This window comes from Mesitornis unicolor, unplaced genomic scaffold (assembly GCF_000695765.1).
Source record: "Mesitornis unicolor isolate BGI_N332 unplaced genomic scaffold, ASM69576v1 scaffold33972, whole genome shotgun sequence".
Classification (NCBI taxonomy): Eukaryota; Metazoa; Chordata; class Aves; order Mesitornithiformes; family Mesitornithidae; genus Mesitornis; species Mesitornis unicolor.
This window is the reverse complement of record NW_010167708.1, coordinates 1-16605: the sequence shown is the minus strand read 5'-3', so window position 1 is coordinate 16605 and position 16605 is coordinate 1. Positions and strand designations below refer to the sequence as shown.

Genomic DNA, 16605 nt, shown 5'->3' with positions numbered 1-16605 from the left:
TATAATTTAAAATATCTATTTCCCTTTCCAGTGTTACTTGGCAAAAGGAAACAAAACATTGAAAGTAAATACATTATGAATGCAATCATAGGTTTTGAAAAGCAAGGAGCACACAAGACCTGAAGTGTTATGTAATGATACTGAGGATGAAGGTGTGCTTTTTTCAACAGGAGGGTCTCTATAACAACTGTTGGAAAAATAAGACTTTCAGCCATGTGCTACAGGCTCCTGTGAAGCCTTGGGGATTTGGTATACTGCACAAAGCTCTGCCTGCTGGCAAAGTTCATCTCTTTTTTCCACAAAATCCCTTTTGCTGGCTTTCAAAGTGGAAAAAACTACTTCAATGGAAAAATGTTTTATTTTCTTCTGGAGAGTCCACAACAATGTAAGTTCTGATCAATCTGGTCTGAATTCTGTGTTGACCCCACCTGGAGCAGAAGGCTGGACTAGGTGACTTCCCAAGGTCCTTTCCAATGAGAATTACTCTAGGATTCTAAAGGGCAGGAGTGCTGTAAATAGTCATGTATTCCAGCACCCTATTTTTAAGGTACTCTACACAACTGGATAGGAAGATATTAGAAAGTTGTCTTGAAATTTCCCTTGATTTATGTCATATTAAGGTCTGGGCAACTGAAAATATTTCTTCATTGTGAAAATCAACATGAGAAAACAAAGGTTTACAAATGCATATGTAGAGAAAATAAGATAAGCACACTTGCATGTGTCAAGTCTAACTATTAGTTCTACAGTTATTCTGGCCTCAATCTATATGCAATCAACACTTGGTTTTAAGAGTCCTTTCCCTCTCACAGTCCAGATCAATAGTATGAGTTTATGTAGTTCCAAAACCTCACCTTTCTTTCTTCAGGAAAAAAAAAATCTTCAGGAATTTGAACACAATGTTGAATAATTGTGGCATTTCTGGCATACTCACCATTCATACCAGGGTGCCATGATTTGCCAAAAATGGGGGGAAATAAGAGCTGTACTAACTGCCCCTGTACAACATTACATGTAGAACCTACACCGCATAGCATTTACACTGAAGAAAAAAGTAAAAACTATTTGGTGAGCATCCAGCAACCTAAGGAAATTTCCCAATAGTTTTGAAATTCTTTTTATTAGCTAAAATAAAAGTTCTTGGCACACCATATTGTGTCACACAAATAAAATAAACATTGTTATTTTTAAAATGCTAAAAAGAAGTATTTGCTTTATTATACTAACGAAAGTCTAGCATCTGGAAAGACCCTTAATGCTAGACTTTATCTAGTATACATCTAACTTTAAAGATTCTTTTTCACTGCCCTTCAGGGACCACACAGCATTCAGAATTACATGGAACATCTACGTACTCATACATAATAAAAAACTTTATTGTAGCAGTTATGGCAGCTATTTGTAAGTAATACCATGAAAGGACATAAAAACTTTTCATCACCTTTGATGTAAAAACATTTCAATTTCTGGAAAAACATTATTGTAATTTTGCCTACCTCTGTAATTATCCTTCATTCTCTCTCACTTGTACTGTTTTTCTCAGCTGGAAATGATGAAAAAGCTAGTAACATGCAATTAGCAGCTCACTAAAGAGCACAGTTTGAAAACATATGGTTAAGAAATCACTGACTACATTTTTCTTGCAATTCAGCTATCAACACACTGCACAAAGAATAGCAAGGGCAGAATTTTGCCCAAGTGAACTAAATTCAATTGAATTCAATTATGACACATAGAGCTGGAATGAATAACATTCTAATGAGATTCTGTCCGACTAAAATTATTCCATAATGATGAAAATACTCATATTAAACCACTGTATCTTGCATTGTACTAGTTATCAATCTTGGTTTTTTAACCTGTGAATAAAGTTTATTCATCATCTCTATTTTTCCTCAAGGAAACATTTGTTTCTCTCAACTCAGGTTGTTTACCTGTGCATTTAAATGCATAATCCTTATCAATTGCTTCAATTTAGAAATTACAAATAATTTCTGAAGTCATTGAACCAACTCAGATCTAGTATTTGACTGCTCCGCATTTAAGACAAATTTACCTTTGATGCTCTAAAACAAAAGGCAGTAGATGCTGTGTCTGACTTTTCCCTGTCTAACATTACAAGTCCTTCATCTTCATTCAGAGCCAAGTAATTTCCTGTTGTAATATGTCGAAGGCGGAAAGGCTGTCCCCATCTGATGTTACTTCCACTCCAGCTAAACACGAGACATCAAGAAAAAAAATTATGAAGTAAGCAAAACTAGTATTTCTATTATGGGCTTAAAATGATGTTCAGAAAATACAGTGCATTAAAAATTGCTTTTTGCTTTAGGTTTCAATACTTGCATCAAAATAGATGCAAAACTGATAATGCATTTGCAAAGAGAACCTTGGAAAGGAACATAGCTTAAATTTTCTTGTTTCTGTACCCTCTCTCTGTTTTACACATGGTGTCGATAAAAAAAATTTCCTACATTTAATTCAGTTAACTGCCTAAACAAATTAAAACTGAGTACTCAACATTTCAAAGAACTATTCTACACCTTTGTAAGTTATGAGGGTATTTCATTTACAATCACAAACACACCAAGAGCAAAACAAACATACAGTACCGAAGGCTGGTTAAAACACGTATAACCTTGTGATATATATTGAAATTTTATTTGCAACAAGTAACAGATAACTAATCACCTAGGAGGGAGATAGTGTCTAAAAAACAGTAAAATTATATGATGGTAGACTACTTTTAATTATTGACAACAAACACACTAACATATATCATATAGCAAGACACATATATTACTCATGTTTTGCCTTATGAGTCTGTAACAATTGAATGGCTGTTAACAAGAGCTGCTAACAGAAAAAATTAAAAAATATCAGTACCTTATCCGAAGTGGTTCCACTCTCCACAAAGACCTTGCTCGAACGCCAGCTCCTCCAGTTTCATAAAGTACTTTCCTGCAGAAGGGATTCAGAAGTTCATCCTCTGGTGTTTATTTGTGCTACATCGTATTTATGACTTATTCTTCTGTAAACTGTGTAGGACTCACTTTTCCCTAGCTAAACAGATGGAGTTGAGTGGACAGAAGATTCCTACTCATCAGTAAGGGCGCGATACACAATCCAAATATCCCAGGTAAGTTGGGCTATTTCCATTACGCTATTTTCTCTCAGGAGCTGATAAAATACTTTGACTTCAAAGTAGCTGAGAAACTTTTGCTGTTACTTAATCATACAGTTCCCAAGATATTAATCTAAATTACTAATGATCTTAAATACATATAAACACAATATTAAAATGAGTACACATATCTACATACATTAATGATTATCTGCATGAATACGACATCAGAGACTTCATTCCTAGAATTCCTAGAATTAATTTCACATTCTTACCAGAATAATATACCAGAATATAATAATATACCAGAATATAATAATATACCAGAATAATAATCCTCACAAAACAGAAAATACAGATAAAATTATATTCTTATATATAATTATCTATTTGAAAATATTATTATTAAATCATATTGTTAATAACTGTAATATACTGGAGTAAAGTCTTTCATAATTTCATAATTTGAGCAAGGAAGCAGAGCTCAGACATGCAAGCAGAATTATTCTAGTTGCAAAACAAACTCATTCACTATCTTCTTCTCAAAAGCGCAGCAAACTTCCAAAATTCTGTTGTTTTCTTCTTTTCTTAAAGCAACATAAGCAGTCAGCCTCTTTTGTATTTCTAAAATTCTCTGGCAGTGATTCTTTCTGTTCATATATTTATACTGACACCTAAAGGAGAGGATGGTTGAACTTCATAAGAAGAATATTTGATTCATGTTTATTCCTAAACGCTTTCATCAATTTCTAATGAAAAGTTTTGTTGAGGCATTGTCAAAGGTAAGAATGGTAATTCACATAGCCTTTCTTCCCTTTCCCAAATGAAAGAAGAGGTGAAGAAAGACGAAGAAAACAGTTCCACTGTTCCTTGTTTAATTAAAATAGCAGGAACTGACCCCAGATCATAAAGACAGTCAAATTGAAAGACACAGAATAACATAGAATGAAAAATGACTGTATCATAACATGATAAAGGTACCAAAAAAACATGTTATAATTGTAATTTGGTTCTTAGGAAAGGATTTCGTTTTACACCTCACAAAAAAAACCAAACCAAAACAAAACAAAAATCTAGTAATAGGGTAAAGAAAGGCTTTTAATAATAAAAAACCAGTTCCTGTATATTCTGAGCCTCAGGTCAAGACCTTTCCTATTAACCATTGTAATTTTTATCTCCATTATATATGAGAAGGGTTATACAAATTCTGCTGCTTGGATGACAAGACATGAATGATTACTGAAAGATGAAAAACTTCCTTACACATATTCCTGTAAACAGGACTAATCCACCCTAGCATGCATGGGAGCTGGGTCTTCTATTCTACTTAGGTATGTGAAAAAAATACGCAGCAAGGGAGTTTAAAATCTGCTTTTCTGCTCCAGCAAACTTGACTGAATGCTGTGCATACATACATAGAAATGTGACAATCTAGCTGTTACACATTATGTTCTGAATTAAAGTAGCATTTTGAAATGCAAAACTTCGACTGGTTTTTCAGATTGTCAGATTCTTTTCCTTTTGCAACAGCTAACAGGAAAAAAACACAACCGCTAGCATAGTTCTCATGCAACTATGGGACCTGTAACTCAACTTGTGAAATGAAAGCTGTGTTTTTCTTATCTAAACATTTCTACAACTTTTCTTCTGTTGACAACACTTAAGTTTTAATATATTTGATGATCTGCTTGTTGATCAGCACTCATACATTCCAAGAAGAACCTTATATATTAACATGAAGTATAATGGAATGTGACAAACCATTTGCATCCAGTATCTTTATAAGATGATGGACTCACAGATCTACATCAGTACATTATTTAGGAGTTACATTTAAGAACACACTTGTGATTTCAAAAATTTTTAAATGACAGCACACCATAAGAGTAAGAATATATCTTCCTCATAGCAAAGGTAGTAGCATTTCCTACACATCTTGTCTTCCATAGTAATGTTTTGATACTCTAGAATCAAAATACAAAATGACAATAAAAAACCTAACAATCAGTTAATCTTCATTTTCAGACTCTATGAATATGATATTTGAAGGCCTCTTCCAACCTGGGCTGTTCTATGATACTGCGAATATTCTGAATACACAGTAACTGTCCAGAGTTTTTCTTTTCCATCTTCACTCTAGTCATTTAGAGCCTCTTTTTTCACATTCACCTTACTGATGTTACTTCTGCAGACCCTGATGACCTCTTCCTAGCTAAGCTCAATACTAACAATTCATTTCAATTCTCTTTGACCTCATTCATTTCTCCTTGGCCCAACTCAACCATTCCTTCACTTAAGAATGCCACAGATATGCCTCTGTTCACCTTTTGTAATTCTTAAATTCCTATACTACTTAAATTCTCTAACCCTTTTCCAGCTTTATCTACATGCAAGACTGTGCTAGCATTAGTGACCTGCTCTTACAGTTGCAAAACTGAAAGAGAACAGCTGCTGCTGTTGCTGTGGAACAACAGTATCCACACATTTTCTTCATCTTCTCCTTGATTTCATCCATCCATCCATCCATCCACCTTGTACTGAGATTTTGCCACACCTTCTTTTTGATGCTCAATAAGTCCATCCCCTGTATTTTCACTTGGCCTGCAATAAAAGACCTTAAGATTCTTGGCAGAGAATGGTCACTCTGTGAATTGCTAAGGAGCATTCTTTACAGAAAATTAAATATCTGTTCTATGAAAAGAGAAATTATAATTCTTGTCAATTTAGCTTATTTAATAGTCCTAATGCAATGTATAGAAATGATTAAACATAAAGACAGAAAGAAACACAACAATTTTCTACAGCTTTCTCCTGTTTCTATTGCTATTTGTTTGGGGTTTTTTGTGTATTCATTTTGTTTTGTATAATGTAAATGTGACTCCTACAAGTATGACACTGTACAATCTTAGCCTTTTGTCTCTCATGCAGCTCACAAATCCAAAAGATAGGACAACTCCAAATCACATCATCATATAATGGTTTGGGTTGGAAGGGATCTTAAAGATCATCTAGTTCCAAACCCCCTGCCATGCGCAGGGAAATCTTCCACTAGACCAGGGTCCTCAAAGTCCCATCCAACACTTCCAGGGAGTAGGCATTCACACCCTCATGGTAAAGAACTTCTTCCCTATATCTACTCTAAATCTACCCTCTTTCAGTTTAAAATCATTACCCATTGTCCTATCACTACATTCCCTGACAAAGAGTCCCTCCTCACCTTTCCCGTAGGCCCCCTTTAAGTACTGGAAAGCTGCAATAAGGTCTCCCAGAGCCTTCTCTTCCCCAGGCTAAATAACCTCAACTCTCTCAGGCTGTCTTCACAGGAGAGGTGCTCCATCCTCTTCGATCATCTCTGTGGCACTCCTCTAGACTGACTCCAACAGGTCAATTTCTTTTTTACATTGGAAGTCCCAAAACTGAACACAGTACTCCAAATGAGGTCTCGTTAGAGCAGAGGGGGTGAACCACCTCCCTCGACCTGATGGTCACGTTTCTTTTGATGCAGCCCAGGGTACAATTGGGCTTCTGGGCTGCAAGTGCACATTATATCACTATCACACATTTGAAAATATTCAATATAGCATTCACATTATTCTCCTATTTTAGGAATATAAATACATAGATTCCATTCAGAAAAGTAAACATTTCTAATTTTACCCTTTTATTTACATAGTTGCAAAAAAAACCCCAAACCAAACAACAAAACAAAACAAAAAAACGAAGCAGAACTTAAAGCAGTAACAATATGCACCAAACATATAGTAAGAAGAACATTGTACAAGGCAACAGGACTCCACGATTATTTTTGGTTTTAACTATATCTGACTTCTAGATAAGTAACAGCAATAGCAAAGTACAGCATTTCTGAACATCCTAATACATTTGCTAACATTTTTATACTAGGTGAGCATGTGTTCACACTCAGTGCAAACTTTGTATCTTTTTTCTTCTGTACACATATGAGGACAGCAATGATACAAAATTCCACCAACAAGTCAAGTTTTCTGACATTCGGTTTTCGTTTTCTTTCAGCTCTGGACAAATTTTTACTCCATAGAAATATAATAATGGAAAATTTAGAACTGAATGATACTTGTGGTATCATATTACCTAAAGCATAACTTATTTGTCACAACAGGTATAGAGATCTTATTTGTTGAATATGATTTTTAATGCTGGGGGTTTTTTGTATCAAAATTATTAGCTTGCTGTGCTTTTGATTATCAACAAAATGCAAAGTTAAAGTCAAATAAAAAATCAACAGAATATATAACTGGATATTTAAGTTCAATATAAGTGTGATTTAGTCTAGCTAATATGATTTAATTATAACAACGTATTAATAAAATTTGAGAGACCAAGAACTTGCAAAAGGCATAAAATACATAAAATATGAAAGTCATTGTAGAGACCAAACCTTCAGAGATTTTTTTACAGCAGTTTCTTTAATACTACCATCTGCCCTGTTCTTGCTTGCTTACCTCTTCTTATAGTAGTACGCATTAAATACAAATAACAGAACAGGTTGAAATCTCAGTGGAAATCGACTACTTGAATAGCAATAAAAGAACTCATGACTGATTTTTTGCTTAGTAGGTCTCAACCTGTAACAATGACACTGCCTAATTAAAGACTGCTGTAATGAGTATTTAATGTATCTAACCTCAAATTCAACTCACAATCAACAATTTATTTATTTTTTTTGAGATAAGGAAATGTACAAAAATGCACCACCACTCACTTGTGCTGTGAATCATTCTGGTCTGTAGATGGAATTGTCAAACACTCATCATGGCCATGGAAAAAACGTACTACATGCCCACCAAGAAGATATCCTGCAGAATAAGCACATTTACTCATAAGCTTTAACATTAACAATATGAAGATAATGCCCTCAAAAAAAATTCTTTAAATTCAAAAGACTTAGGTGAAATCTGCTTTCCAAATTTTCACTCATAACTGAAATTAAACAAGAAGAAAATATTTAAAAGGAAAACATATTATTAGTAGTATCTTTTTCAGTTAAAATATGTCTTCTGAAAATGAAGATAAAAAGAAAGCAATCTCTTAACATTTAAAAATCAAATTAGGACTCTGGGACTGAAAAGAAAAGAACTTGTTTTGAAAATTGAACGCTCTAGGTAAAAGCCAAATCAATTACATAACACTATCATTTCCTCTCCCTTAATAGAATTTAAATGTTCTCAATACAAAATAATTTGGTGAGATCATCACTTTGTTCTGGCACTTATAATTTGTGTCAAAATCAAAACTAAACAACAGCAGCAGAAAACAGAGGACAGAAAAACACTTAGCAGTTCTGAAGATCAAGATTAATGGAAGCTAACTTTCCAACCCATTTAACACAAGGACTACAGGTCAAAACCAGACACTTTGCCTCACAGAAGGAGAAAAGAAAAAACATTATGTAGAAGGAGAATGATTCACCAGACCCTCAGTCCAACCTGTTCTGACCTTGTAAGTGAAATTAATGCTTTTTAAAAGAACACACATAAAGGAGAAGGAAACCTTCATACTACATGGTCAATTGAATATAAATTAATTAGGAAAATGGTAACTGGCAATTATCTTGTTGCAAATTAATGCAAAGGTCACAGTAAAGAAAGAATGCAAAAAATAACCTTTCCTGATGTTTACATTCCATCAGAAGTACTTCAAACTTCACAAAAAGTCTGTTTGCCAGACTATGTTTGTCTCCAGTCTAATTTTAGACTTTCTCACTTTCTCAGTCTGTCCATTCAACTTGAGCCACGCTGCTAAATCTTTTGACATATGATCACCCCTCATGTAAACCGTTCTAAGAGGTATAGCTAAACTTAAGCCTAAGTAGTTGGAAAAAAAATGACACACAGAAAGTCTACTTCACTGCTTACCCCATGCTATCCTTCTTTAAAATTATTATTATGCAATTTCGGATTATGTGTTCAATTTTGAGTTACACAGTACAAGGGTTCTAAGTACAGCCAAGGGCCACTAAGATGATTAAGAGACTGGTGCATCTCACATATGAGGAAAGGCTGAGAGAACTGGGACTTCTGACCTAGAGAAGAGAATGCTCTGCGGACACCTCATCAACATTAAGAGGATGGAGACAGGCTCTCCTCAATGGTGCCCAGTGACAGGACCAGAGGCAACAGGCACAAACTGAAATACAGGAAGATCTGTCTGAACATCAGGAAACATTTTTGTATGAGAGGATGCCTGAGCATAGGTTGGTTGCCCAGAGAGATTGTGGAGTCTCCATTCTCAGAGATATTCAAAAGCTGTCTAGCCATAGTCCTGGGCAACCTGTTCTAGGTGGCCCTGCTTGAGCAGAAAATTGGATCAGGTCTCTTCAAACCTCCACCACTCTATGATTCACTTAGGAAATTTAGCTGTCAAAACCCTGCTGTTACAGAATCTAAAATATACCACTGATTTTCCATATCTCTCTGTGTAGCTCATTACTGTTACAAGTTTTTAGTTTTACTATAGGATGGCTTTTCTGTTTGCTTGGTTTTGTTTTATCTGCAAAACCTGAGAACACAGGGACTTTTCCAGAGTTAACGCCTCTTCTATTTATAATCCACAGTAGCAGGGGACCAGACAGACATTTTAAATATACAGCTCCACCATAACACACTTCTAGCAACAGAAAGCAATCAGAAAGTAGGAGGAAAATATATATCCCATATGCTCTTGAAAGGAAGACCTACAAACACTCTGAAACAAGTTTCTTTATGGGCCAGTGCACAGGAACACTGTGGGATGCTGATTTAAACCATTTGGGGTTAGAAAGTATCATCATTTAGACAGTGGTTCTATCACCTGATGACTCCTCCATGCCTAGGGAGGGGAATTGGCAGAATGAGTCCCGTGGGTTGAAATAGAAACAGATTTAATATAATAATAATAATAAACTAATAACAATATTAATATAAAGCACACAAAGCTATACTCAGCTGACACAGTGGTCGCAAGAAGCAGGGGAGTAGGCTTTGGGAGCAGAATCATGGGTGAGACCCTCCAGGGATGATGATCATTGAGGAAAGAGAGAGCATTCTCAGCAAACTCCCCAGTTTATAGTGAGCGTGAAGGTTATGGTATGAAATAATCCTATTGACCAGCCACCAAACAAATTCTACGATTCTATCTGAGAGAAACCAGGATAGAAGGACCCAACCACAGTTCAGACAAACCTAGTGACTGTTAGTCTTTAGCACCAGGGCAGTCTACTTCTATCAAGACTTAGTACAGCTGATTCCAGGGAAATGCAATGTCTCTTTCAGGTCCTCTATAACTCAATTTTTTCCTATGATCCAGAATATTACTACATCATAAGTGGTTAATTTTTAGGGCCAAGTGATACAAAATGATCCTGACTTAAAGACATTTACCATTTATGAATGTGGAGAGCTGGTACTTCAAACAAAGAATAGCAGAGGTAAAGTACAGTGTTTGTTATGACAGTGTTAATGACATGGTATGGCATTGAAATAAGAAGCAACAGTGAGTGGATGAGCCTTTCATTACAGAACAAGACATTTCTCAAACAGAACAAGGTGATGCTTTTCAAAAACTGTTGTAAAGTGCAGTCAAGTACCTAGAAAAAAATCCTGACCCTGTGGTGTGAGATTTAAGGCTGATTAAGAGGATGTGTTTAGAGAGCTCATTTTCATCGACTATTACAGAGAGACAATAAGGAAGCATGGCTGTAAGATTTAGAAGCAATTTGGAACAAATATCTTTAAAAACACAAGTAAGAGACAGAAATAGAAACTATGAGACACGTGCTTTCCATTTTGCATGTACCTTTATCTCTCTTCTGTTACCTCTGTTACAGGGTGATGGAAAACCGTATACAAAATCTAAGTTTACTGGCTTTACTTATTCTGCAGCTCCTACTCCCCAAAATTAAACTGAAGACAATAAATTCCTCTGTTGCTCTCTAAGTCTTCATTTCTCATGCAGCTTTTTATGCTTTGCTATTTTAAAGTTACAGCACTTATTTAGCTTTTCTTCAGTTAATTTGGCTGATTTAACTGTATTTCTCCATTTTCTACTCTTCCGTGCTCATTTTCTTTATTTTCATTAATCTCTTTAGTTTGATGATCTGAAGGTGGGTTTTTTCCATTTTCACTCTGTATGAAAATCAATTCAAATAATTTAAAGTATATATATTTCTAAATAAATAAACTGACAAACCTTCTGCAATATTGCTCCCTGAGCATGTAGGATGTACATTCCATAGCGTCTGCATAAAGGAGGCGTCCACTTGAATACTTCCATTTGATACGGAGAGATGCTGAAATAAGACGACAGTAACAGGAATCAGTAACATTTATGTGCTTAAAAATACTTAGCATAATAATTTCTCAACAAGATGGAAATACATAAGAAAGTAAATACACAAATATTCTTTAAAAATTAGTAGTCACTTGCTATCAAAATGAACTCTTTTCTAAATCTAACCAACAGATTAAGCTGCAGTTTAGGAATTTTACACAGTTACAGAAATAAAAACTTCCCAAGATGAAGAATGTTGAAGTACACCTCAGGATAAAGGCATGAAAACAGTCTTGTTCTAGGGGTCTTGGGGGAGGAAAACCTTTCACTGAGAAAAAAAAAAGTGCATTACAACCAGGAATTATTTCCTGGATTAGAAAAAGAAAATCATTCACAAGAATCCCAACCATTTCCCCCAGCTCTTCATAGCACTCTGTATTTTCCCACTAGGTGTCCACTTTCTAAACAAACAAACCTACCAGGTATCTTTCAGAGGACACACTGACCAGGATAAGATCATCACCTATTCGAACCTTTTCTCCTTCTGACCTTTGTTTAGAAGCAGGGTGTATTGTCCACCAGCATGCCTCACCTAAAGGACAGAGATATTTATCAAGGGTATACAAAACAGACAACTCCCAAGAAATTTAATGATATTGTAATAAAACATTGAAATAATGTATTAAAAGATTGTCTTATAAGACATTCATGCTATAAAACCACCTTATTCTTCTTTTCAATCCATTTTTATTTTATTCTTTTTCTTGAAACTTTTTGTCAACCAATTACTGTCATCTCTGAAGCTGATATTTCTCTTTTCATGTTTCTTGAGGCAACTAACCACTTACAAAACACTCCTCAGAACTCCCTTCCCTTCAAGGCTCCCACTGCCAATAAATTGTTGACACCTACCTCAGTCTTAATTATCACCTTTTCTGTCTTCTTTTGTTTACTATTCTTATTTAATTCACAATCTTCTGTATCATTTCCACTCTAAACTATATGTTGCAGAATACAGAATTTTGAAACAAATAGTCCATAACTTTACAATACTGCTACAATACAAATACCATTTCTGGTAGCAGTTCCATTACCACTACAGACCATATGACTACAGGACAGCCAAAACCAGGGATGACAAGCATAGAATATTTCCTACATATTAAATATAAGATTACTTTGCACACATGCACACACACCCCGATTCTGGGAAGATTACCTAATTCATTCCACAGTTTTACACCCTTCAGGGTTTAGTTAAGACTTTGAAGAAAATGAGTTAGATACAGCTCTCTCATTGTGCAGAAACACAACTAAGCATTCCTTTTATGTGTTGCTTTTTGTATCTTACCTATGTGTACATGGGTCTTATTGTATATTTACAGTTAAGCAAATACCAGTATGAGACAACTACAGATATTTGTTACATAACCCTTATGGGCACAAGCAGACAGATGCACAATAACTCTGACAAAAAACCCTATAAACTTATAAAGACAAATTTCACTGAAACTGTTTTCAGAGAGATAGGACACATACATTCCTTTTATCAACATGTCTAAAGAAAATGGTCTCCATCTAAGGCAACAACCAAAGATATAATCAAGTAACAGGCTGCTAATATCTGTCTGAGACCATCTTCTGTATGGCTACAAACAACTGAAAGACAATCTTCACTCATTCGTAAGAGAAGGTCATGTATATAATAAGAGTCTTCTGGAAAGGAAGTTTCAAAGATCATGATCCACAAACATTTTAACATTGGCAGTGTCTCTCCATAATCAGTTAGCCTATTTTGATCTAAATTTATTTTCAAAATAATGAGAAAACAATATAAAGCACAGGATGATATTAATACAACTGGCATTTCTTTATTTGAAGCCTCACTTTACAGGTGAGGTGTGTATACAGGTACCTACATTTTCCTTCACGATATGGATATACTTCAAGGTACTACAGGGTCACCTGTTACTTTTTCTGGTGAGTACTCTTCTCTTCCAGTAACCATTAATACTATGTATACAGTAGCATGTAAACCTATTTGTGGCTCTTGGTGGCTGAGTTGCTTTTAAATTCATTTAACATAGCTCCCAGTGGCATCTCATAATTTATATGTGATTTCATGGAAGAACTACTTTTTTTTTTACTATATCTCTATCAGCAGCACTGTTACTGGCAGTACTCCCAGAAATCTATTCATAAGACTTTAAAGCTTTCTTGTTATTTCTTGTTTGTGTCGTATCTCTTCCACTCTGTCCCATTATTATTTTGAACCATTTTATGCTTTTATTTTTCTTCAGGTCTTTTAGCAATGTGCTCATTACAATTTTTCTGTTTTCCTGTATTACAAGTTGCATGCTACAATGGTTACAATGTATATTGTGAATGCACCAATATATGGCTTTCCATGCTCTAATTCTCTTGACAGTGCCAAGCCATACAAATAGGAAAAAAAAAGCATAAAATTTATTTTATTCAACAGAATTTTTTTACTTTGACCATTATCATCAGTTGTACTAATTCAGTTTAATTGCAAGGTACTCTTACATTCTTACACAGTCAGTTAATTTACTCAAAGTCATCAGTATTGGCAGTCATAATTTACTTTCAGTCAACTTATTTCTAATGAACACACAAATATGATATTCATAAGCTTCCAGTCCATTAATCCCAATGCCTTTTCTGCAGAAAGAAGCATTTGACACATTTTCCTTAAAAAATAGCTTGCCACACCTGCTGCATTTTCTCGTAGTCCCACATCAAATGCAAGTTTATCCGTCTGAGATCTTGATGATGTTAAACATGTCAAATACTGCAAAAAATGAAGTTATTGAAAACAAAAAACAACAGCATGCATTAACACACATGCAAAATTAATACATTCACATTAGTCCATCTTACTATGAACCTGTGCTTGATTTTTTTTTAAATTAAACATTGTTATTTGTGTACAAGTGCTTCCTGACTTTAAAACATCAAAATCCTTTTCCAGTCTAGCACATACTTCTCTGTTCAATGTAGCTCCTACCTTCCACAGTTTCACATGGTTCATCAGATAACATGTTTGCCTGTTCCTATTACAGCATTACAGTGACAAGTTTGCCTCATGAAAACATAGCAAACATACGAAAAGGCAATAATCATTCCTGTAACTCTGGTATATCAAGGCAACTACGATTTGTATGGTTCATAAACATAAGTAACATAATTTAAAGACTAATGTATAGTCTTCTAGTCAGGAATAAGAAGATAATACGTTTTATTGATTTCTTATTCCTTCAGCTTCCTATTAGGCAAACTTGCACAGGCACTAATAATTCAAAGATACAGGCAGTTAAAATTTTCCAGTTGTAAAATGTAGTGAATCAAAATTTATACAAGGTAGCCTGAAGATAGCATTTTTGTGGGCACAGTCTCTAGGAACTATGGGATGTTAAAAGGAAGAACTTATAAAATATGATGGAAAAAATAACACATATTCCAACAAATACATTTGCAATAGCAGCAACTTGCTAACAGAACTATCATTAAAATGGATTCTTTAAGGGCACAGAAATAATCTATGGCTAAAGGAGTTTCACAGTTACATTTCTGAGTGAAATGGATTGAAGAACCTGAATTTAAAATTTAAAGGCTACTTCCATTGTGTTGACACTATAAGCTATTCAAATTTTTTATCTAGTGCAGAAGAAAAGTTAGAAAGAACATTCTTCTGAATTTATATCTTTTTTATTTTGATAAAAAGATGTTTATCTGAGTTTCATATTATCATCCTGCACAAGTGCTCTCTCACTTACCATTTCACTAAACGAATGTCGAAGTAGTATCGCATGGCCATACAGCAGGGTTCTGTGACCACCCCCTTGAGCTGCCTACAGAACACATCAGAGAAGGTCAGAACACCCTTGCACTGCGTGAACTATGACCACAATTACGGAACAATGTTAAGAGCCTACTACAGTTCAAGTAATAAGTGCAAATATTCAAGCAAATTATGAAATGTATATGCTGGTCAAAAATCGTAATAATGAAGTAGCTACAGCTAAATATCTGCGAAGGAAATAAATGTTGTTCTTGCTCAAAGACTCTTATTCTGACCTAATTTTTATTAAGTAAAACCGCAGCATTGAAAAAAAGTTTTAAATTAGATACTACTTACCTTTCTTATAAACTTCTCAGATGCATTAAAAAAATAAAAATAAGTATAAATACACATGCACAAACTGAAATCTGAAAGAGGAAAGAGGAAAAACACACCTATTGCCCAGAATAGTTTAAGCATGTACTAAAGATATCTACTTGCTAGGATTAATGTTATCTTAAAGCATTCATTAAAGCAACGGCATCCATAATTTCAACCAAGTACAGTTATTAATTTCAAATATGGAAATTTATGAGAAGATCAGAGAGAGGCAAAACTGGATTTTCCATACTCTTCCTTTAGAGGATATAACACACATCTTTTGAGCTCCTTTTGGTGACCAGAAGAAAATAAATTCCAAGAGAAGGATCTTATCAAGAGGGTTATCTATGGAACAACAGACAACAAGCTTTATAAGTTTTCAAGTCTGACTCTCAGACTAGTAATTTATAAATATACTTATATTTCCTAGTTATTTATAAATAACAAGCCTATTCAAACTTACATAAATAATATGATCAAGACAACAAATTCTTGATTTATTGTGGTGCTTTTCACTGAAACCAAGATTTTTTAATTATTTTTTTTTTTTAATCCTCAAGCCCAGATTGTATGAAGCACATTTTTAGGAAAGTGATCCCCAGATTTTGGAGAATTAAGGTTATCACGATTAATGTTAATGCTAATAATTAATACTATCATGGAAAACATTACACCTAATTTCTCTCTATCAGTCCAGATCACAACATTTGCACCTGGTAAGTTCTGAGTAATAATAAAAGGTATACACAAACAATCATTTTGGCGCTGGAAATCGACCAAAATAACCGAGGACCTTGGTGGTCACTCGACAGAAACTGAAGGCTGCTCCAGGTTCTGCCCCAGCCAGGACTGAGGCAGCTACCCAGACAGAGCCCCAGTGGACGCATGCGGCCACCCAGGTACCTGACTGCAGGGCATGCCCTGCTTTCTCACTGCAAATGACCACCAGTGGTGAATCAGCTTGCGGGAGCTGTGCCCGAGTGCAGGAACTCCTCTGTCTGGTGGCAGAGCTGAG

General features: G+C 34.9%; 1 protein-coding gene across 1 annotated transcript in view; it reads right to left on the bottom strand.

Moving 5' to 3' along the window:
• LOC104536235 (ryanodine receptor 3-like) overlaps nucleotides 1–15279 on the bottom strand; it is a gene marked incomplete at both ends in the record, with an annotated part of 37436 nt that extends 22157 nt beyond the window's left edge. Inside the window, 7 exons of the mRNA XM_010178793.1 lie at nucleotides 2057–2213; nucleotides 2884–2958; nucleotides 7863–7956; nucleotides 11327–11426; nucleotides 11887–11999; nucleotides 14141–14219; nucleotides 15205–15279. Coding sequence (XP_010177095.1) covers nucleotides 2057–2213; nucleotides 2884–2958; nucleotides 7863–7956; nucleotides 11327–11426; nucleotides 11887–11999; nucleotides 14141–14219; nucleotides 15205–15279 — 693 coding nt within the window. The remainder of the gene's footprint in view (nucleotides 1–2056; nucleotides 2214–2883; nucleotides 2959–7862; nucleotides 7957–11326; nucleotides 11427–11886; nucleotides 12000–14140; nucleotides 14220–15204) is intronic.
• Nucleotides 15280–16605: the final 1326 nt, after the last annotated feature.